The 23,770-nt window shown below is 45.2% G+C and overlaps 1 protein-coding gene across 1 annotated transcript; it reads right to left on the bottom strand.

Annotated features, from left to right (window-relative positions):
• Positions 1-727: 727 nt before the first annotated feature.
• Positions 728-22,033, bottom strand: LOC110548375 (zinc finger protein OBI1-like). The gene is made up of 4 exons (XM_021636574.2): positions 21,923-22,033; positions 9,047-9,173; positions 7,740-7,832; positions 728-4,277 (listed from the first exon to the last, which is right to left on the bottom strand). The coding sequence occupies exons 1-4, from the start codon at positions 21,923-21,925 to the stop codon at positions 2,503-2,505; spliced, it is 1,998 nt and encodes a 665-aa protein (XP_021492249.1). The 5' UTR covers positions 21,926-22,033; the 3' UTR covers positions 728-2,502.
• Between the last annotated feature and the right edge of the window lie 1,737 nt (positions 22,034-23,770).

Genomic DNA, 23,770 nt, shown 5'->3' with positions numbered 1-23,770 from the left:
GAGGATAGGGACTTTGAGATTTCTAGAGTTATATTAGGAATTTGAAGACATCCTTGGCTATATATCAAGCCCTCAACTAAAATACCACAAACAAACAAACAAACAAACAAACAAAAAACTGGGTTAGAAAGATGACTCACTGACTACAGTGCTTGCATGAGGACCTGAATTTGAATCTCTAGAGCCCATGTAAAGCTGGATGCAGTAGCACACATCTGTGATGCCATCACTGCCTGGGGATGGTTAAATGTAGGTTAAATGTATGTGGCCCCTACGGGCCCACAGGGAGTGACGCTATGAGGAGGTGTGGCCCTGCTGGAGGAAGCCACTGTTGGGTGGGCTTAAGCTCCACCCAGTGTTACACAGTCTCCTTGTGCTGCCTGTGGATCAAGACGTCTAAGTCTTAGCTCCATCCCCTCCACTGTGTCTGCCTGCACGCCGCCATGCTCCCCACCATGATGAAAATGGACTGAACGTCTGAACCTATAAGCCATCCCAGCTAAATGCTTTTCTTCATAATAGCTGCTGTGGACATGGTGCCTCTCCACAGCAGTAGAGCCCTAAGAGACCTGGGGAGATTGCACGTGGAGACAGGAGCGTCTCTAAAAGCGTGCAGCCCTTGTCTCACAGGTCATACCAAGATTGTCCTCTGACTTCCAGACATATGCTGTGGCACAGACATGCTCATGTTTACACACAAGAATTGCACACATGCATACAAAGATAAGCAAACAAAAAAATTGAGATTTATTTTACTGACTGCAACCAAAGAAAGCATTATCAACTAATCTGAGCATCTGTGACGACGCAGGCTACCTGCATGAACTTGAAAGGATGGGGAGGTAACACATGGCACACTCTGGGACAGCGGGCCACATGCCAGCCTTTGCAACGCATGACACTCAGACAGACTCTTGTCATGAGTGATGCAGTGACTGCAGAGTGTGACTTTGAGAAACTTCACAGGCCTGATACATGGAGGCTTCTAGCATGGGCCTGTGATGCAGAGGCCAATAAACTACAGCAGCACAGTCCCCGTACTCTTCCTGGGTTTCTGCCTTCGTGATATTCTGATTCCAGCCAAACTCCAAATCTCACTGTAAGTTTTTGAGAGTACTTACGTATGGTGTGTTTCCCATGTCCTATACAGAGAGTATCCAATACAGTTTGATGGGACCTTCTTTATTAAAAACACCTTACGACAAGCCAGGCCTGATGGCATACACCTTTAATACCAGCACTTGTGAGGAACAGGCAGTTTCCATGAGTTTGAAGCTAGCCTAGTCTACGTAGAGAGGTTGAGTCTCATAAAAGGGGGGGGACAAGTTTATTACTATGTTGTCCAGGCTGTCCTTGTCTCAGTACAGGTAAAATGGAAGCATCAGCACTAAAAGAAGCTGAGAATAAAAGCAAGTGATCCTTGAAATCTCTCTATTCTTAACCCTCACAGCACCCCTTAGTTGCCGGGCCTCTGAGCTGCCCTAGATTAGCCTGTTTTCTCACCTGTATGGCTTTTCTGGCAGATGTGGTGTAGTGGGAGTTTTGATTTTCTTAGAAACTCAGCTATGTTATGTAAATATGTTTTTGTTTTAATCATAGGTGTGGGATATGAGGCTGATTTAGACTGTCCACAGCAGCAGACTATTTGCCTTATGTAGGCTGAAAGGGGTATGATTTTTGCCAGCTGCAGATAGTTTAATTCTGGGACTCTGAGACGGTATAAATGCCAGAGCCCAGAGAAGGCCAGAGGTCTCCAAGAAAGAAGAAGGAGGCTGCTGCTACCCCTTGCTGCTCCTGGTTGCTGTTGTTGCAGTTTGATAAAGAGAAGTTGAAGATGTTCTGAAACAAAGACTGGACTTTGCCCCAAGAAACCCAAGGACCCTAACCAGCAGGAAGTAGCTAAAGAGAACTACGCCCCCTCTCCCCATTAACCTTCTTTCTCTTCCACCTGGTGTTGGGGTGGAGAAGGGAATTAGAGGCCTAAGAGCCCAAAATACAATAGCTGAAAAAGTACGCCGACGCAGTGAGGTCCGACTTGTCAAACATTTGCCCCATGCTGTTCACGCTTGAATGACAGCAGTTGTGCAGTAGGGAGTTGTTTTACGGTAGAAAGCTTTTCTGCATTGTCTACATTGACAGGGCTCATGCCGGGATACATCATCTCTTGTTGATGTATATATACATCATGGACTTTCTCAGTAATATGAATTCACGAACATACAATGTGTTGTAACTTAAACACTGCATTCCTTCATTTCCTATGGCTTCTCACTGGTGAAAGTTCTCTGACATACGGTGAGGCCTAACTCCTGTAGAAAAGTCTCTTTCCTACTTTTATATTTATAGAGTTTACTACTGGCATGGGTTTTCGGATGTTGGCTGAGATGTAACAGAAGGACATTTTCCTACATGCATGGCTTCTCACTCGTGTAAGCTCTCTGTTAAGTATGACTAGTTTAAGAACCTCCTTCAAAATTTGTATCCCTATGCTTTCTCACCTAGTTAGGGCTTCTCACCTTTATGGGTCTTGTGATGTCGCGTGAGGTATGACTTACGGGAGAAAGCCTTCCCACATTTCTTACACTCAAACGGCTTTTCAGCTTTATGGATTACCTGGTGCCGAGTGAGGTACGCCTTAAGGTAGAAAGTTTTCCTGCACTCTTTACATTCATAGGGCTTCTCACCAGTGTGCGTCGTCCCGTGCTGTGCCAGTTGGGACTTACGGGAGAAGGCCTTCCCACAGTCTTTACACTCGTAGGGCCTCTCACCCGTGTGGGTTTTCTGATGCTGAGTGAGGTGTGACTTACGGGCAAAAGCATTCCCACAGTCTTCACACTTATGTGGCTTCTCGCCCGTGTGGATTTTCTGATGCTGAGTGAGGTGTGAATTACGGAAGAAGGCTTTCCGGCATTCTTTGCACTCAAAGGGCTTCTCACCGGTGTGCGTTCTCTGGTGCTGAGTGAGTTGTGACTTCATGTGGAAAGATTTCTTACATTCTTTACATTCGAAGGGCTTTTCAGGTGCATGGATTCCCTGATGCCGGGTAAGGTGCGACTTGTGACAGAAAGCTTTGCTGCACTCTTTACATTCATGGGGCTTCTCCCCTGTGTGAGTTCTCCGATGGCGAGTGAGCTGTGACTTATGGGAGAAAGTTTTCATACAATCATTGCATCCGTATGGTTTCTCGAGAGTATGAGGTCTGTGATGTTGAGTGAGGCTTGATATATAGAAGTAAATCTTCATTAATTCTTTGCACTCATTTTGCTGCTCGTCTGCGTGAGTGCCCTGACACTGAGACAGAGGGGCTTCGTGGTGGAGAGCCTGACTGCATTCTCTGCACCCACAGGGTTTCTCATCTGTAGGAAGTCTCTGATGTTGAGAGGGGGTTGGCTCATCATGGATAGCTTTCCCATATTCCTTACACTCACAGCGTTCCTTACAGGTCTGAGATCTCTGTTGGCTGACATGCTGTGACTCATGGCAAAATGTTTTCCCAGATACTTTACACCCATAAATTTGTTTATCTCTGTGCCGTTTTTGATCAACTGCTTGTAGTTCCGCATCCAGGCAGCAGAACTTGACGTTTTCCTTGTGTTCTTGGGGCTCTTTTCCTGCATGTGCTTCCTGATGTTCTGTAAGGTATGCTTTGTTAATGATGGGTTTCTCATACTCACCTTTATAACCTTTCTCTCCTGTGTGCATGTTGCCATGGTTACTAAGTGCAGGCTTACTAGGGAACACTTTATGGCATATATTCCATTCCAAAGTTTGCTTTCTTAACTGAGTCATGTACTGGTCAGGAAGGGTCACCTCATCAAAGGAGCTCTCACAGTCACTGAACTTCCTAGAGGTTTCCCGCACATGAAACTTTTTAGGTGTTAATATTGCTTTTGTGTGGAGGGTTTCATCTGGTCCAAAATACTGAAAATAACACTGTGAACACTGATCCTTGCTGTGGTGAGTAAAATGGTCAGGATATGAGAGAGCTCCCCGAGTTTCACTCAACTCGTGAGGTTCTTCTGCACCCCGCCTCGCATCAGGCTTGCTAGGCAAAGGTACATCGTGCCGTGGATCACCAAGCTCCTGCAGGGATGCTCTGGAATAGGCTTCATTCTTTATGTTCATATTTGAAATACAGTTGGAGTCCATATCGACTGTTTTTTCTGTTCCATCCTGATCTTCACTTGATGTGTTTCTCTTGGTGATTTCGACTTGCATAAAACACTCCTCTTGATTTTGCTGGCTTGTTTCAACTGGGGCGCTCCATTCAGAGACATCTAAAACGATATTAAGATGATCATTTAATAAGCGATATATGCTCTTATGGGTCAACACTGAAAACTTGCACTTAGCATTCATTACTATTTATAGAATTTGACTGTCACTCTGAGAAACTACATAATGTCATTTTAAAAACAATGTATTTGGGGTGCATAAGCTCTTTTACATATCTTGATCATGGTAGTGATGGTCATGTGACTATACATTAGCAAGAAGAATAAATTTTGATGTATGTTAAAATAAAAAATTGAGAGGTCGGCATGCCCTTTAACCTCAGCACTTAGGAGCCAGAAGGTGAGTTTGAGGTCAGCCTGATCTACACAGTGACTCCAGGAAGCCAGGATACATAGCAGAGAAACCATGTCTCAAAAATAAAATAAAATATGGGTCAAAAAAAAAATAGCATGTATGGAAGAGAGCATATAAGCTAAAAGAATTTGGTTACAAAGTAAGAACAAAACACATAAAAGTAGAAGTATAAGGAAAACACAAACTAAAATAAAAGACTCAAGAAAGGAAATTAAACAGTAATACTAATTACCCAGCAAAAAAGAAAGCAGCTCAGAGAAGGAAATGGCTAAGCTTTCAATCTGTTCTACCACTGCCTTCAGCTGCAAGGGGAGACTGTCATTGTGCCTGGAGTCTAATATCACCTGGGGTCTTTATTGTAATACCAGGATCACGGGACCCTCAGAGACCATCAGGAGATGACTTGATGCAAGAGCAAGAGAGCTTTATTACATGAGTGATTGAACTCTGGACCCAAGTCTCACTGACACAGCAGTAAAGAAGTGGAACCCAGAGCCCTGAGTGAGCAGGGTTTTTAAAGGGAAAAAGCATAAGCAGTGGGATTCCATGACAGCAAGCAGGGGGGGCCCTGCCTTGACGTTACAGGATTGAGTAAAAGCCATAGGGGAGAGGTGATCTTTTACATAATCACAATTGCCATTCTTCTAAACTATATCTGGAACGTTGGGGAGAATTTTCCCAACCAATTCTCATTAATTATTGCCAGGGAGGTTGTCTCTATTTTCTATCAAGTATTTATTCTGTGATATTTCCTGGAGGCTGTTGCTAGGAAAGTTAACTTTGTTTTCTGCCAAGCACATATTCTGTGATATTTCCTGGTACCTGAGTTCAGTTCCTGGTCAAGATGGCTCCTCATTTCAAAATGGAGTCACCCTGGCTAACTTAAACTCTTCATTATCACCTTATTAGATGGTGCTGGGTGCTGGCAGAGGGCTGGGCCCATCAAGGTTATGTTGTGAGTGACAGGGCTGCATTTCATTTAGAAACTTCCATGTTTGCATGAAAGATCCACTGCTGACCTCCACAAACCTCAGGGGATCCAGGCAGGACCCTACTTGCTCCAGTTTGTGCAAAGAGGAAAGGTGATGTCTACTTGAGTCTGACTGAGGTTCTGGACTATGTCTGACTCAGGCCAAGTCTTGCTATTACAATCTGAAGAAACCCACAAGTGACTGGGGCTCAAACCTCACAACAGAGGGCAAGACCAGCAGACACTCTCTACTCTCTGAATTTACTCTGGCTGAAGTGTCTCAGTGATTCTGCACCTGACCTGCTCATCAACACAGCTGTCTCTGGTGGCCATTTTCCTGCACAGAAACTCTGCAAGTGTGCCCAGCGCCTCCTTACTTCCTGATTGTGTCCGATTTTCAGGCTCCCAGAACAGCTCAAATCTTGGGACCACTCTCAAAGTGGCAGCTGTCGATAGCACCCCAAGAAATGCAGAGAAATAAAAAGGGCTTCTCCATGACAGTCTGAAGTGCAGAAAGTCAGATGGAAACACTGCACACACGCGCGCGCACACACGCGCGCGCGCACACACACACACACACACACGTATGCACGCACGCACGCACGCACGCACGCACGCACGCACCAGGTGGAATGTTTACAGGACTTCAGAGTGGAGGAACGTGGGTCTGCTGGCATCAGGGCTCAGTGCACTCTGCGGAATGGTTTGTGGGTGTGCCTTTAGGTTTCCTTTGTTCTTAGTTGAGGATGGACTTGAGTGGCTCCCACTTTTCCGCACATCGCCTTTCTGATTTTCTGTCTTTCAGCCTCACAACGTCTTATTATTAACCACACAGGTTCTTTTCCTCTCTCCTCAGAATATCTCTGCTTTGTTACACGCTGGTCTTCCCATTCCCAAACCAGTAAAACCTTCTAGCTGCCACTTTTCTCCAGAATCTCTAGTTCATTCTTTCTTCATTTTCTTAAAAATCCTGCCAGTAACTGCAATAATTACTGCAACAATGACTGTAACTTTAAAACTTCCCACAGGCCACTGCCTTCCACAGTTGTGCATCTAAATTAACCAGGATCGCTGGGTTCCGTTGTTGTGATAAAGCAGCAGGAACAAAAGCAACTTGGGGAGGAAAGGGTTTATTTGCTTTACACACTTTGCTCACACTCCATCACTGACTGAAGCCAGGGCAGGAACTCAGGGCAGGAACTGAAGCAGAGACCCTGGAGGAACACTGATCTCTGGCTTGCTCCTCTTAGCTTTCTCAACCCGCTTTATGACAGCACCCACAACCACCTGCCCTGAGGTGGCTCCCCACACAGTAGGCAGAGCCCTTCCCACCTCCATCACTAATTAAGAAGATGGCCTACAGGCCATCTGATGAAAGCATTTGTCATTCGAAGTTTCTCTCTTCCCAGGTGACCCCAGCCTACATTGATGACAAGAAAAACCTAACTCCTACAATCGGGATTTAATGTTTAGTTTGTTAAGTAAGTAATTCACTGGAGCTTAGTTCACTTGATGCCTTTCCTAAGAACCTAAGCCTTTGTTTAATTCCTAGTCTCTTGCTAAGCCACCCTCTACCACCCTTCTGTCTCTGTTTCCCCTTTTCTTCTCACTGCATGTAAATCCCAAAAGATGATTCATTCGTGTGATCACTGTTGCTATCCAAGCAATTGCAAGACAGCAACCTGTGACATAATCAGAAAGCAAGAATGGAAAACAACAAACCCCATGTCAGCAAATGCCTGATAGAGAGGAGTCTGTGGAAAGGGGAGAGGACAAGTGAGGGGTGGAGGTGGGGGTGCAACTCAGTTGCTAGAGGATTTTTCTCAAATGCCTAAAGGCCTGGGTTTGATCTTTAGCACTGAAAAAAGAAAAGAAATAGGAAAATAGGGAAAGTATTTAATAGCAACAAAAAAGTATGAGCAGTTCCACATAGTAGAGAGTTTGGGCAAACACAAGGATAGTCAGACAATAACGAGGGCAGGGCAGGGCAGGGCAGGGCAGGGCAGGGCAGGGCAGGGCAGGAAATGGCCTGACATGGAGACCCCAGGATGGAAAGTATATGAAATATGTCTGCTTCACCAGCCCACTCTGTTCAGGGCTGGCTTTGGGAACATCGCAATGCGGCCACTAGCTGAGGAGCTCACTTCTTGCTGACTCTTGCCCAGGAGTGTTGACTAACCTGGGAGGCACTGCTCTGCGGTTTCTGCAACACGCCACGGCCCAAATCCTTCTTCCAACCTGCAGATCAACTCAGGTTTGGCTAAACAGTGCCCTGTAAATGGGAAATAATAGAAGATTTGTACCAAAGTGCAAAGACAGGTTTATGGATAAAAGACAACAGTCCCATTTAAGGATCTTTGCCACAAAGGCCAGGTTAGAACTTGTGTTAGAGAGGGTTTTCACCTAGTCTTCATTTACTGGGATAGCACTTATGGGGAATTAAATAACCCAATGTAATGACGTAAGAAAACTTGGAAGAAACTGAAGAAGTTAAGAACAACAACAACAACAACAAATCCAGAGACATTGGAATGCTAAATCATGATATTTAAGAGAAATGGAGAAAGCAGAGAGTGTTCACAGAAAAAGCTAGCCAGAAGTTTTGGAAGTAAAGGCATCAATTCATGAAATATGAAAGAAGGCTTAAAACCTTCCATCTTGTGTTCACTGAAGTGTTGCTCAGAAAGCAAAAATATGTGACCAGTGCGGGTGTTCATCAACACAAGAATAGTAAAAAAAGAGCAGTATATATCAAAATGGAATATTTTCTACTAAAATAAATGAGAATTCTGTCAGAGTGACATGGCAGAGAGGGAGGGTGTTATGGCTACAGAAGAGCTAATTCCGCCATGAACAGTCATCAGCATCTTGAAGCAGAGCAGCCGTGGCCTGCAGAAGACACTGGCCCACTTACGGGCCAGAATGGAGTGAACCATACAGCAGGCAGTGAGGTCTGTGACAAGTAGTAGCCGACGTGGACATCCCCTCTTAGATGGTCATTAGCACATTACATGAAGTTCCAACAACGGTCCCCTCCTGCTCAACCGCACGTGTTCTTCATACACTAGCTTTGGAGCTCCAGCTGATTAGAACAGCTCCCCCTTATTTGGGTGGGCAGAGTTTCTTCTTTGTCTCTCCTGGAAAGCCATTACACATAAGTGGCTTTAATATATAAATTTTGGGTTAAAAAAAAAATGAAGGAAAGAAAGAGAAAAACAAACGGACAGTGCTGCATGTTCTCATTACACTTGGAAGCTTAAGCTAAACTCAAAGAAATAAAAGACAGAACAGTGGTTATGGCATATGGAAAAGGAGCAGGAGAGAGGGGGTGGTTAGCACCGGGGTGTGTGAAAGGAAGCGATAATTTTCAATGTTGTTTAGTCCCAGTACTATATGTCAGTTAAAAATGTATAGTACCCATGAGTATAAAAGATCAGGGAAGAAGAAAGTACTTGCTACCGAGAGCTGCCAGGGAATGGGACTCACCCAAGGACACCAGGCTGCTGTAGGTCTCCAGCATCACGTCCCTGTAGAGGGTCCTCTGAGCAGCATCCAGCTCCTGCCACTCCTGCCAGGTGAAGTCCACAGCCACGTCCTCAAATGACACCAGCCCCTGCAACGACACACTTGTCACCCCCAAGTCCTTAGCCTCGAGAACAAAAATCAAAATCAGAGATCATGTATTTGTCACACACACACAACTGTCTTGCTGGTTTTTAATAGAAGATACAGCTTGATTTATATTCTGTGTTATGTGACAAACAAAACTGAAAATAAATATCGTATCTCTAGATTCAGGGGTTCAAGAAAACGGTACAATTTCCCAATATTAAGTCCATTGATGAATACATATGAAAAAATCTTTACTTTTTAAATAGAATTAAAGTAATGGATATAGTGGAGGGGTCAGCTGTTGAGAACACTGGCTGCTTTTCCAGAGGACCCAGGTTCAATTCACAGCACCTACACAGCAGCTCACAATCATCAATGACCCCAGTTCTGGGGGAGCTGACAGCCTCTTCTGATCTCTGTGGCACAGGGCATGCACAATGGCACACATAAATACAGGCAAATGTAGGCCAAACATTGTGCTGGATAGTTTCATTTCAACGACACAAACTAAAGTCAACTGAGAGGAAGAACCTCAGTTAATAAAATGGCCCCGTAACATCAGGCTGTGGGCAGGCCTGTAAGGCCTTCTCTTAATTAGTGCTTGTTCAGGGAGGGCCCAGCCCATTGCGGGTGGTACCAATTCCGGTCCTGGGTTTTGTAAGAAAGCAGGCCCAGCAAGCCAGTAAAGAGCACCCTCCATGGCCTCTGCTTCAGCTCCTGCCTCCAGGTTCCAGCCCTGCTTGAGCTCCTGTCCTGACTTCCTTCAATAATGAACCAAGTTCACGTTGCTTTGGTTAGAGTGTTTTGTTGCAGCAATATAAAACCCTAACTGAGACACTCACATACATAAAATAAAGTCTTTTTTAAGAGTAGTGGAGGCTGGGGAGATGGTTAGTGGGTAAACAGCATTTTCCCTGCAACTGGGAGGACCCGAGCTTGAATCAAAAGAGCCTACATTAAAAGCTGGGCATGGTTTTGTATACCTGCGATCCCAGTACTGGGGAGTGGAGATTTGTGGATCCTAAGAGCTTGCTGGCCAGCCAGCCTAGGTGGAATAGTGAGCTTTTAGTTCAATGAGAGACCATCTCTCAGGAAAACAAAATCGAGAAAGATAAAGACACCTAATGTCTACCTCTGGCCTTCACGTGTGTATGCTTGGCCATTTACGTGCATGTACCATCCACACCCCACCTCTTTCTCCCTCCCCTCTCTCACACACCCAACAAAAAGGCAAATATTGGGGCTGGTAGCATAGGACTACGGTGCAGCGCGTGCCGGAAGGTATGATGCTCTGCAACCTCACTGCACTCATGAACAGTCTGAATGAGCATCTACACAAGTTTCAAGCCTCTCTTCAAGGCATGAACAAGTCGACAGACTTCTGTATTCTAAGGATCTGTAACGACCCCCGCCCCACCCCGTCGCTGTGTGGGGAGAGCAGAGGCACACTGGGCAACATACGACGTCACTGAGAAACGATCCTAACAAATAACACCAGCAGAAGATTTGGAAAATGCATATGACACCCTATGTCTGCGGTCTGCTCTAGGAGCTCAATTCGTCTCACCCTGGGAGGGTGCTGGCCTAGGCGGGCACGAGTCCACCTAGACAACAGAATAAAGTCTTGGGCTTTTATGGGCTTATGAGTACTCCCCTTGGCTTCAGCCCTGGGATCAGGGCAGAGGAGACCCAGTTTATCTGGGAGGGGCCTATCAGCACAGCCTGTTAATGGCTGAGCTGACAGTTAAGCTTTCATATAGCCTGCCCTAGAGACTTAATCCAGTGAGGTCAACAGGCCTCTGGCAGCTTGCCTGGGACTCTTCGTATCCTGAGCCCTCCCCACTGCCCAGCACGTTGACACCTCCCAGGCCCTCCAGTTCCTCCAAGATGGAGTTTGCCATGCTCGGAGTGTCTCAACACACTTTATTTGAGGAAATACATGCCAAATCTCCAAACTCTGGGAGCAAAGGCATCTGAACATGTGAGAATTACATTGGATCTGAGAAACACCATGTCCTCAGGGGGCCTACACTCCTCCCATGGTCTCAAATCTGCAGCAAGAATACAGGGAGGGGTGGGAAGGCACAGATCCTCACTTATTTCCAGAAGGACATTTAAGTACACTTTTCCAGGGCCTGCTTAACAGCCCGGGCTCTAATAACTCTCTGTTGGGGAATACTTCCCTGAATACACTGCAAGCCCCGGCAGCCGACGCACAGCGATAGTGCTGTGACTGAAACACTGACAGACAACAAGCCTTTCAGAGGACACTTGTGTGGCGAGAAGGAAATGCTAGTGCTCTGCTGGAATGTAAAACCAATGCAGCCGGTCTAGAGAGACTGCTCAGCAGGGAAGGCACTGGCTGCTCTTCCAGAGGACCTGGGTTTGGTTCCCAGCACCTACGTGACGGCTCCCAATCTGCAGGGATCCAGCACTTCTAAGGACAGACTGTCGTGTTTGGAGAGAGGACATAACTGGAAGAGGTCACTAAGAAAAAGGTATATATGTTCATCCAAGGTCTAGACAGGTCTGGCACCCTAAGGTGACTCATGGACAGGCGTGCTTCTAAAAGGAACTTTTGGACCTTTAATGACCTCTACCATCCTCATCCTTAGATCTCTCAGAATAACTTCTCAATTTGATTGAACCCTCTAATTGGTTATATATTTAACTAGCAAAATCGATTTGACCCGAATAAGCTAAAGAGAAAGCACCTTTATTTGTTTTCTTACATGGCCTAATTACAATATAAATTAGACACACTGGAGTAATGGCTATTTACTGGCAACCTTAATTGCATTGCAGTAAGTTAGACTCACTTTATGGGAGAAAAATGGTCAGAGATGCCGTATATACAGGCTTTCATGGTCACTTACCAAGAACATTTGGTTTACAAAGGAGCCCAGAAGGAAGGGACTTCAATAAGGACCCTGATGTTCTGAATGGTCTACTCCTCAGAGGTCATGTGTCAGGGAGAATTACACGTGGTAATCCTCCCTTTATCCTCTTCCCAATGCCAAGGCTAAGAATGTCACGAGGCAGCATCTGAGGGCCATACAGAGACTTCTCTACTTCGTCGTAACCTGTCTACCAAATGTCTCTACCCCGTATTTTAAAGTGTCTGTTCATACAGAACTTTACTGCATGGGGACATAGAGCTTGGGGGAAGCTAAGTATGTGTTCACAGGACATGGTTATTCATCCCTTGCTTTACAACAAACCATTTCATCTTCCTTTTGAGGTAAGAGCTGAATTTTTTGCATCTGTGGTTCTGGTGCCTGAATATGGAGCCCCAAAACAATCCACTTTCACCAGGGAAATCACATCTATTTCTCTCAAAGGCTGTTCCACCCTGAACCACAGGCTGCTTTCTGTACTCACCTATGAAAAGCTAACAATGGGTTCCAGTAGACAACAAAAGAAATTGTATGCATTGGGAAAATAAAGCTAAAACGGTGACCCAGAACATCACGCAGGCCCCTTTCAACCTCTAACTGGGGCTCTACTAGCAAAACCTTTATCGACCTGGGAAGATGCATTTGTTGACTTTATCTCATGTTCAGCATCAAAGCCAGCTTTGCCTGCGACTCAGGAAACATTCTTCTTGCGGACCAGCTCTTACCAATGCTCTCCAGCCAGTTGGACAGGAACCTGTACCTTTTATTTACTTGGCCCCTAAGTGAGCCATAGTTCGCAACAATGAATATTTAACTGTTCCTTTAGCAACGGCTGTCTGAGCTTAAGGAGCTACACCCCTCATTCCTGTTCTGTAGGGATGGGAATTACTGACAAAGTGGGCACAAGGTGGGTGGGCTTGGTCCCTCCCTCTCATTTTACCAGTATATGTCTAGAGACCCAGCTGACAGCTAAGTCCTAGTTCCTTTTCTGTTGCTATGATAAAATACACCGGCAAGAGCAACCTAACAGAGGAAGGTTTTAGTCTGCTCCAATTACAGTGGTTACAGCAGCAGGCACCTAAGAAAGCTGGTCACATTACATGCACAGCAATGAATGAATGCACTCTGCTCAGCTCTTTCCCCACCTACATAGTCCAAGGCCCCGGTCGAAGGAATGGTCCAGCCCACTGATGCTCCAATGTTATGGAGAAATTTTGGGGACCTTCCAGGTGGCCAAATATCTCTGCCATTTCTATATTTTCGGAAGCTGTTTGCCTGCACTTCCTATATTTTTAGGCAATATTTATTACTTCTTAAGTCTTTGATGAGTTTTAACACTAGACAGTTATAGTTTCATTGTTAAGCTTAGGTAAGATGATGGAATTGACAGGCAGTAGAGCACTTTACCCAAGGCTGCCAAACGTACAAGTGAAACTCTTACCTAACAATTTTCATAATCGTTATTGTTACATGTAGCTCGTTACTGTAGGACAAAGAGCCTTTTATTGGACTAAGAAGGGAGCGCAGACATAAGGTCATCGTATAATTCCACTGCTGATTTCTGTGCCCCCATATCTGGTTGCAATCCTTGTTAGAATCTCTTGTCTTAATGCTGTGTAAACACTGCTCCCCAAAGCATCTTACAGCTGATCGCTGAGCGGTATTAACTCTGCTCATAATTCCGTAAGCTAATTTGGCTTCCTCCCAGCATACGGTCCAGAGATACTTGCACTTTGTAGCTTTGCTGCTCCAGCTCCTCTCATGATCACATCAACCTCAGTCCCCTAATTTCCTCCTCCAACTCCTTCTCTCCTGGCTGACAGGAAGTCCAGCCCTATTCTCTTCCCTGCTCAGTGACTGGCTGTAAGCTGCTTTATTGGCATGTCAGAGGACAATTGAGGAGCAGTGCTCACACAATATTAAGATTCTTAGAAGAAGGATTGCAAGCAGATATGGGCAGTACAGAAATAAGCATTTGAATTATACAATGACTTCATGCTTACAGCCCACAATTAAGATGAGTTTTCTACATCAATTAATGTAATCAAGATAATCTGTCACATACATGGACAGAGGCTTGTATTCTACGTAATCTTAGATTCTGGAAATCTGACAATACTAACTATCACAGATTACAGGACATTGTACAGGGTAATATCCCCCCCCCCAAAAAACAAACAAAAAAGATTCACTAGTTCCAGTAGCCCTCCAAAACTGAAGACCAGGCCACTTAACTCTAAACATGAGAGGTCATTGCCTCTTCCTTGAAGAAAATTTTTTAATTAAATTTTTATTTTTTATATTAATTAGTTTATTCACTTTGTATCCCAGCTATCGTCCCCTCCCTCATTCCCTCCCAATCCCACCCTCCCTCCTTCCCTCCTTATCTCCTCCCTGCCCCTCTCCAAGTCCACAGATAAATAGGGGAGGTCCTCCTCCCCTTCCATATGACCCTAGCTTATCAGGTCTCATCACGACTGGCTGCATTGTCCCTCTCTGTGGCCTGGCAAGGCTGCTCCCCCAATAGGGGGTGTAATCAAAGAGCCAGCCACTGAGTTCATGTCAGAGACAGCCCCTGTTCCCCTTACTAGGGAACCCACTTGGATATTGAGCTACCATGGGCTATATCTGAGCAGGGGTTCTATGTTATCTCCATGAATGGTCCTTGGTTGGAGTATAAAAGACCCTTGTGCCCAAATATTTTGGTTCTGTTGCTCTCCTTGTGGAGCTCCTGTCCTCTCCAGGCCCTACTATCTCCCCTTTCTTTCATAAGATTCCCTGCACTCTGCCCAAAGTTTGGTTATGAGTCTCAGCATCTGCTTTGATACACTGCTGGGTAGAGTCTTTCAGAGGCCCTCTGGGGTAGGCTCCTGTCCTGTTTCCTGTTTTCTCCCGTGAAGAATATTTTTATGTTAACTAATTGTACTAGTCAGAGATGTTTCACAAAGATTGCCGGACCAGGGCTGCAACTTGGGTACTAGCTATCTGAATCATGGGGCTTATGGTCTAGAATTTTATCTTGCTTATCTTGGATGCTTCCCTTAGCAGGGACCTTGTTGATGCTGCTCCTGGCCCTGCTGTTTGGACCTTGTCTATTAAACCTTTAAACAAAATTGCTTTCAACTTACTTGAAAGCCTCCAAATTCCAAGTTTCAACAACTTACGGCTTATGACTAATTCTGAAGCAAGACTCAGCAGTCTTGCTATCTCTGCTGGGGCCACCACTTTGTGATGTCAGATACATAGGTCTATTGCCCATAGCCAGATGGAGGTTACCAAAGATGAGTGCTCTTGCTCTTCAGCTTCCCTTAAGGACTTGGGGAAATGATGTCTTTTAGGCAGAAGTGAGGCAGAGAGATAAGGCTAGGCACACAAGACTGTGATCCAGAAAAAGGACTGTGGACTTACAGACCGAACTTTACCCATATAACCTTTCTCTTTTCTTCTTTTGATTATTACTATTATCATTTATTACAATTTATTCAATTTGTATCCTGGCTGTGGCTCCCTCCCTTCTCTCCTCCCAAATCCAACCTCCCTCCCTCTTTTCTCCCTATGCCCCTCCCCTAGTCCACTGATAGAGGAGGTCCTCCTCCTCTTCTATTTGACCCTAGCCTATCAGGTCTCATTGCAATGTCTTCCTCTATAGACTGGCAAGGCTGCACCCCCCCAGGGGGAAGTGATCAGAGAGCCTGCCACTGATTTCATGTCAGAGAAAGTCCCTGCACCCCTTACTAGGGACCCCACTTGGAGACTGAATCTATGAACTAAATCTGAGCCAGGGTTTTAGGTCCTATTCATGCATTGTCCTTGGTTGGGTTATCATTCTCTTCAGGGCCCCCAGGGATCAGTTTATATGACTCTGTTGGTCTCCTTTTGGAGCTCCTGTCCATTCCAGGTCTTTCTATCTCCCCCTTCTTTCCTAAGATTCCCTGCACTCTGCCCAAAGTTTGGCTATGAGTCTCAGCTTCTACTTCGATACCTCGATTAGTAGAGTCTTTCAGATGGAAGGGGAAGAGGACCTCCCCTATCAGTGGTCTTGGAGAGGGGCATGGGAGGAGATAAGGGAGGGAGGGTGGGATTGGGAGGGTATGAGGAAGGGGACTACAGCTGGATTCCAAAGTGAAAAAACTGTAATTAATATGAAAAAGTTAAAAAAAAAGAAGGAGCAGCTCTGGAAAGACAATGGGGTCAACTTTGGTGTAAGGATTAGGTTCTGCTTACATTGAAATGTGGCTGGCAGGAATTACTTCACAGAAGGAAGGTGAATCTGCCTGTAGACTGACCTTCTTTCCTGCATTTATTCCAAAGGGATGGGGATATTTGAACTGTCTAACCAGGTGCAAAGGGATGGCATGAGAGTGGTTATGGGTTAGAGTACATGAATATGTGTAAATTGCTTTATGGTTTGTGAGAGACACGTGCTAAGGTCTTTACTAACGTCAATGACTGTGCAATACCATCTACCCTACTGTAACCTACATGGCAATCACAGGGAAGACACCAAGACACCTTAAGGCGGGACATGGTGAATCTGGGCCAGGAGGCCCAGCAGTCCAGACGGGCAAACTATTGAAGCCTTCATAACCAGCGCTTACCACCCCGGCCGCCCCTGTCGAGAGGCCAGTTTCACAGCTTTTCATTCACTAACTGGCTCCTGCCTATTTGTGGTTGCAGTTCCGGGATCAAGGCTCTCATTTAAATGATGTCTAGGGACCTCAGCCCTCTTCAGGCACACCAGTGTCCATATACCTGCAACTCCCCAAACTCTGGAGTGCCAAAGGGAGCAGGGACAATAAGGTAATGTGTGGGTTTGGTGTGTGGGAGTGTCCACACACAATACTTCTCACCTGAAAGAGAATAAAAGGTACTTTGTTCCAAGTCAAAATTTCGTGGCTGTTGCTTAGCAGTGGATTTGGGTGGAAGTGGTTATGAACTTTTATAGTCACAAACCAAAGTCATAAATCAAGGCACTACAGTGGTGTAGCTCTCAGGTAAGTGGCTGTGTTTGTTGCTTCTTTGCTGTTATGATAAAATGCCATGACAAAAGCACCATAAGGAAGAGTTTATTTTGGCTTACTGTTAAAGTGAAATGAGAGTCCGTTTATAACAGGGAAGGGATGGCACAGTGGCAGAAGTAGGAAACTCGTTGATTGCATTTTTACCTATGCACAAGAAGGAGAGAGGGAGAATAGAAAGTAGGGCAAGACTAGAAATCCTCCAAGCCTGCCCAGGATGTACTTCCTCCAGAAGGCTGTACCTCACAGAGCCTCCATAATCTCCCCAAACTGGGACCATGTGTTCAGATACATGAGCCTGTGGGGGACATTCCTCATGTAAGTCAATAAAATGGGTTAAAGCAAAGTGGGCAAACTTGTAGCACAGGCTGCAGATGCTATCGGAACTTAGATTTGGAGTGGTGGGAACCGGTGGTCTAAATTAACACATTCCAAACATTTCACCCGTTACAGAGGCATCCATTTTTGACACAGGTGGTAATAGTTATGTGTTCCTTCACCAAGCTCTGTGATTTTGATGTTTGTCACATTTCTCTTTTCTTCAAGGAAATGTTTATTATATAAAATACAATAGGGAAAAACATAAGAAGGAATTGTATAAGAACAGTATAAACACAAAGGGTTCATGGATATGTTAATTCTGCTGGCTGTGGCACTGTTGTTATGAATGTAAACATGTCAGTAAACAAAAATAGATGCAAATCATGTCAATTATGAGCCAATACATTTAAAAAGGAGATGTACTCAACTCTAGAGTTAATAACAAAGCACACAACCTTCATTAGAGACAATGTTAAGTAAAATAACAAAGAGACCAAGAATTCATTGCCTAAACTCTGATCTCAATAGTTGAAAAAAAGAAATATTTCATTAAAAAAAAAAAAAGATGGGGCTGACAAGATGGCTTAGCTGGTAGAGATAAAGGACTTGATACCAAGACTGTGACCCTAGTTTGGTCCCCCAAATCCACATAACAGAAGGAGAGAACTGACTCCTGAACATTGTTTCCTGATGTGCATATAGTCTCTCTCTCACTTGCTCACTCATACACACAAAAATAATAAATGCAATTTCCAAAAAAGGCTAGAGCGAGAATAAAGAAAAAAAAACCCAAAAGTAAAGACAAAAGTTAAGAGGTATCAAAAAGGAACATATTAGAGAATTTCAGCAATTCCATTTAATGTCAATAAGGAAAAATTATGTTAATTTGTATCAAATATTTGAATTCATACCTCACATCATAGTGGAGACACCCTATGAGAAATGCATTTTTAGTGATTCTGACATTCCGCAAACATTGCTGAGTAAATGTATACATGCCTCAGTTACACGTTATAACCACTATCATATATGAATCTACTGTGAGCACAACACCTCGACATGTCACATACCTACATATTATAAAAATATAGCATGAACTTGGCAATAAGATGAAAGACAGAATTGCGGATATGAAGACAGAGCCCTTAAAAAAATTCATGCCTCTTAGATTCTAGATGACAGAGACTGGACCGTACAACAATAGAAAAATACCCCTTTTCTGATGAAAACTACAGGAACGGTAAAGAAACAGTATGGTTACAAATATTTGCAAATCCTTTCCTCACACACCATAAGAAGTCATTCCATAGCTTTAAGTAAATAAATCTAAAAGCATACTATGACGTTCAAAAGGTGTACTGGGAAACAGAGTGTTTCTTTTTAGTTGTATACAAAGCTATATTTTAAAAATTTCATAATTTAAACTGCACTGAAAGGATTGTATTCTTCAAATAAAACAAAGGAAAATGTGCTACAGTAGGAGAAATCAGTTGCCTTACATACCTCTAATCACTTTTAATAAGGAAGGAAAGTTATACGCCTAGGAAGGAAAGTAGGCAAGAGATTTGAAAAGCTGTTTTATACAGTAAGTATGCACATACTCAATAACCATAAAAATATAGAGCACATTTAGAAATGAGAAAAACCCAGAAATAAAACAAAATCACAAGACAGACAAACAATACCAATGAACACATGGAATAACAAACTCAAGATGAAGTGTGAGTTGTACTTCCTTTGCAGAAGTGGCTATGAGACAAAATATTCTCTGTCACAGCTATTAATGTATGTCGTAACACGGGAGACACAGAAATAAAAACTCAGAGAGCTGAAGTCCTGGGAGGTGGAAACCAGGGAGGTGCATTCAGGACGTGACAAATAATGACGTGACGTAGGTGCCAGTCACACTCAGGGTTCACAATGACGCACAGTGAGGCACAGGCTAGGTTTGGCATAACTATTATATGCACGTGACATTTCATCAGGACACACTTTGTAAAGGAAATAGGCAGAACTTGAGAGATAATAAAAATTCAGAAAGATACATACAAAGACTAAATTGCATATATCATCGGTATTGAAAAATTTATAAACATAACCATTTTTCCTAAGTTAATTAGTAATATTATCCCCCCAAAAAATTTCAACATGCTCAATTCTTAACTGAAGGGAAAAAAAAACCCTAAAACCCTGGAACATTTTGGAAGACTCAATAGATGTAAATGTATGATATGTGTGTGTGTGCATGTGTGTATCCACAGTACATAGAAGTTAACCTAGAATAAGAGGGATAAGATTGGCTATTATTACATGATACTCTACATTATAGAACTCAATACTATATTTATTATGTATCTTTAATACTATGATAACAAAATCCACAGCATCCTGATACAAATAAAATCTGCCGATGGATTTTTTTTGTAGTGAGAGTGAAAGAAAGGCATATATAAATGTGACCTTATAAAAACATTATTAATTAGTAGAGAAAACTAACAAGAGAGTAAAGCTCTGACATCCAGAACTGGCGCTCGGCTTGCTGAGCTCCCCACCCCATCCCAGCCCACCCCATCAACAAGGTCCCACAGTCCCTCCCGGAGTGAGTTTTAGTATGCACCAAGTATCTCACTTTAACGAATTAATCCCACTCCTCTGCACTCTGGAAGCAGAGGAGATGGGGCTTGTGCGAGTAGCCATAAATACAGGAAAAACCAACTTTTTAAGCTGGCACACAGGCGCTCTCTTGGCCCTCAACTCCCAGCATTAGTGAAAAGAAGAGTTAAAAGTCACGGATCCCAATTACCCCAGAAGAGGTTCTGAACGCTCTTCCCGAGGCTCCATCAGGGAGCGGTTACTTCGCACGGTTACCTCTGCAGCCTCCGCACGGATAAGTACGATCAAATCAATGCCGGGCAATAAGATGCGGCAAAAGAGGAATCCTAGAACCCTGCTAACGAGAATATAAATTATGCAGAGCAGTTTCGTTTCGTTTCAGAAAACCAGGCAGAACTACTATATACTGCAAACATCATAAGCTTGGTATTGTGTTCAAAGGAACGACAATCAAACTGTCAAGGAAATGGCAGGAATCCCATGTTCGCTGCCCACTGTTCACACTCGCAGACCAGACTCGGGCACGCAGCTGCTCCCCCGAGACGCTGCACCCCACACCTCAGGACCCCTCCTCAGGAGTGGACCAGTATCCTAGAGTAAAATCAGTAACGGCTATCATTACAGGACACTACCATGCAGTTTATATCTTGACAACATAGCCCAAGGGTCCCAGTGCTGCGACTGTCATCTACGGATGTGCATGGATGAAAGGATTGTATCACTGAGAGCAACAGAAAGACCTATCAGCACAACACATGAAATACAGCATTACTAATTAACAGAAAAGCCACACACACGCAGCAGCGAATGAAACAGCAGACCTCTGGGCAGCCTGTTGGGACCTTCACACTTCCTTTGCCCTCTCCCGCAGCTCACCCCACGTTTCAGGTCCACTCAGTGTTAACTAAATACTCCGAGGAACCAGTGACCAGAGACTGGACAATGATAAGCACTCGGACCAAGGCAGTTCAGAAACCTCCCACCTGGAAAATCCACGAAGGTGGGATGAGGACACCTCACAGTTCCCAAGGGAAAGGTACACAAAGGTATTCTCATAAGCTGGCTTGGCCTAGAGGAGGGGAAAAAGGACAAAAGACACCGTCTTTTTAAAACAAGGATTCAAGTGATGCTTCTTTGCTTTACCCTCCTGAAATGTTCACACACAAACATCGCTGGCACTAGAGAGACAGCTCAGCTGTCAAGAGCAGTTGCTGCTCTTCCGAGGACCTGGGATTGGTTCGCAGCACCCACATTAGGCAACTGTTCAGTTCAGGGGATCACAGGCCCTCTTCTGCCACTGCCCTCCTTTGGTGAGTGCGCAGGAACACACACACACACACACACACACACACACACACAAAGCTAAAAAAAAAAAAAGGCCATTTCTCTGGCACCTGGAAGAAAACAAAACATTAAAAAAAAAATGTGTCAACGTGTTTGAGATACACTATAAGGAAAATACCCCACGAGGGACAAATGGAAGGCTTTCAGCGCAGCCGCCCCGGGGAGCTCTTGTGGGAAGCTCAGGGGTTGTACAGCTGGGTGGAAGGGGAAGTCACAGTGTTTGGGAGTGCGAGCTGGAAGGTGGAATTTCGAGAACGCACGGGCGGACTTCAGAGGAGCTGGCCTAGGTTCTGGATTTGCGATGCAGCTTCCCTCAGGTTTGTGGAGGAACGTCACACTCTGATTCGGCCCTGATGATCCACCAAGTCCTCGCACGCGTGATCCAGAGCAAACAGGCAGCCGGGGCCGAGCTGCCCGGAGCCGCATCCGGAGGACCGGACCCGGGCTCCCGCAGCCCCCAGCCCCGGGATCCGGCACGGACGCCCGCGAGGCCGCACCGCACCCCGCTGCGCACGGCGCTCCCGCTCGGCGCCTCCGCGCGCCACACGCGCACTCACCATGTCCGCGTCTGCGGGACGCCGGAGTCCGCTCACCGTACCACCGCGTCACCGCGCCACCAGCCCTGCGCGGGGGCCTCCCCAGCAGCCCGGCCCAAGATGGAGGGTCCCGGACAAAGGCAGGGCGACAGCCAAAGCCCGCCCCTGCCCTCCGTCCGTGCGTCTGATTGGTCACGCCTCAGCCCTGGGCCTCCGATTGGACAGGGCTTCGGGTCCCCGAATGACAGTAGATGGCGCCAACGCCCAGCAGAAGGAGCCCAGGTGACGGGGTCTCTGCGGCAGCTGTTGGGGACCCTGGCTCAGGTCACTTGTCAATGCTTGGCTCTGTGGAGTAAGGACTCCGGCTGCCAGAAGTCCTGTCGCCAATGTGCACAAAGACCTCGGGTGCCCTCAGCCTGCTACAGTCCTCTCTGGGCCACAGGTCACATTTGCATTTACTTTTGTATATGAAGTCAGATGAGATTACGAGTTAAATATGTGTATATGTGTATGAGTCACAAATGGGGGGAAGAGGCCGGTTTTCAAAGCCATTCTGAGTTTTCTGAAATCCGCTCTCATCAGCTTGGCCTTCGGAATGGGAAGAGGCTGGTAATGTGAAGTTTCCTTGTATTCGCGCTAAAAACCGAAGAGAAGCAGGCAACGCCAGTCTCGGCGGCACAGGTCTGTACGTGCTCTTAGCTCTTGCAAGGCAGACTCAGGGAATCCGCAATCTCAAGTCCAGCTTGGCTGTGAGCTTTATGCCATCCCGGAAGGCATATGTAGTCCTTGTCTCAAAATAAGTAAGTACAAAGTGTGAGATTGATTGTCGCGATCAAAACACGCCCCAAATATCTTTTATAATCTGACTACTGTAAAATTGGTGACCTGTATGTAGTATTGGGACAAAGTCTCCAGAACTCAGCAAATGTTTGAAGTAGCAGGGCTTGTTGTACCGGAGGGGAGGGAATAGACGTCCTTGGAGGCATTTGTCCCATAGCCCAGTGAGGGAACCAGGAGCCCACAAGAGAACAGAGAGCTTCAACCAGCATTATCCAAAGGCAAAGCTTCCTAGAGCTGTTGGGAACAAGCTCATCCTTTCAGAGATTACACGGTTGAGGGGGGACTTCGGGGTCACGGGAGGATGGAATGCTGTCTTCTCACCAGTCTACTGCCCCAGCCTGCTGAGTTTAACCCACATCTTTTTATTTTGCTCTTTGGCCTTGTCCCCTAATGGTCGGGCTGTGGGTGTCCCTTCCTTCTGTGCGGTGGGATGTTGGGTGATTTCTGGCACAATATATTTCTATACAACAGCAACAACATTTTATAAAAGGAAAGGGAAGTCAATGTCTATAAGGCACCTAATGTTAGCCAGGTAGTTTGTAAGTAGCATGTCACTGAGTCCTGGTCACATGCTTTTCTCTCTAGTCCAGAGAGTGATCTGTGGTAACCAAACTTCTGGTTCTGAATAAGTGTGCTTATTGAGTATATAGCAAGCAAGCCAAAAAAACAAAACAAAACAAAACAAAAAAAAAAACCCAAAAAAACCCAAAAAAAACCCAAACAAACAAACAAAACAACAACAACAAAGAAACAAACAAAAAAGTAAAAGGATAAATTGCATGTAGCAAATAGGGAGAAACAGCAGAAAGATAGCAAACCATTTAAAACAGGAGTTTACAGTAGCCAGCAGGAACACCTGGAGGAACCTGATTAAGCTGGAAAACTGGCTTAAGAGCACTAGAGGTTCCGTCCTGAGGACCAGAGGTCAGGTGACTCAAGAGCACCTGTAACTTCAGTTCCAAGGGATCCGTGTCCTCTTCTGGCCTCCAGGGCACCTGCATGTACATGTGTGTGCATGGGTGCATACAC

The sequence above is a fragment of the Meriones unguiculatus genome, chromosome 15, assembly GCF_030254825.1.
Source record: "Meriones unguiculatus strain TT.TT164.6M chromosome 15, Bangor_MerUng_6.1, whole genome shotgun sequence".
In the NCBI taxonomy this organism is placed as follows: domain Eukaryota; kingdom Metazoa; phylum Chordata; class Mammalia; order Rodentia; family Muridae; genus Meriones; species Meriones unguiculatus.
Note: the sequence above shows the minus strand (reverse complement) of the source record. Positions and strands in the feature narration are given on the sequence as shown.

Excerpts from the sequence above, each read along its gene's own strand:
- LOC110548375 (XM_021636574.2), bottom strand. Across the intron at positions 7,833-9,046 it reads CAGCAGCCTGGTGTCCTTGG|GGCACTGTTTAGCCAAACCT; the intron begins GTGAGTCCCATT and ends TCCCATTTACAG. Across the intron at positions 4,278-7,739 it reads CGCAGAGCAGTGCCTCCCAG|ATGTCTCTGAATGGAGCGCC; the intron begins GTTAGTCAACAC and ends ATATCGTTTTAG.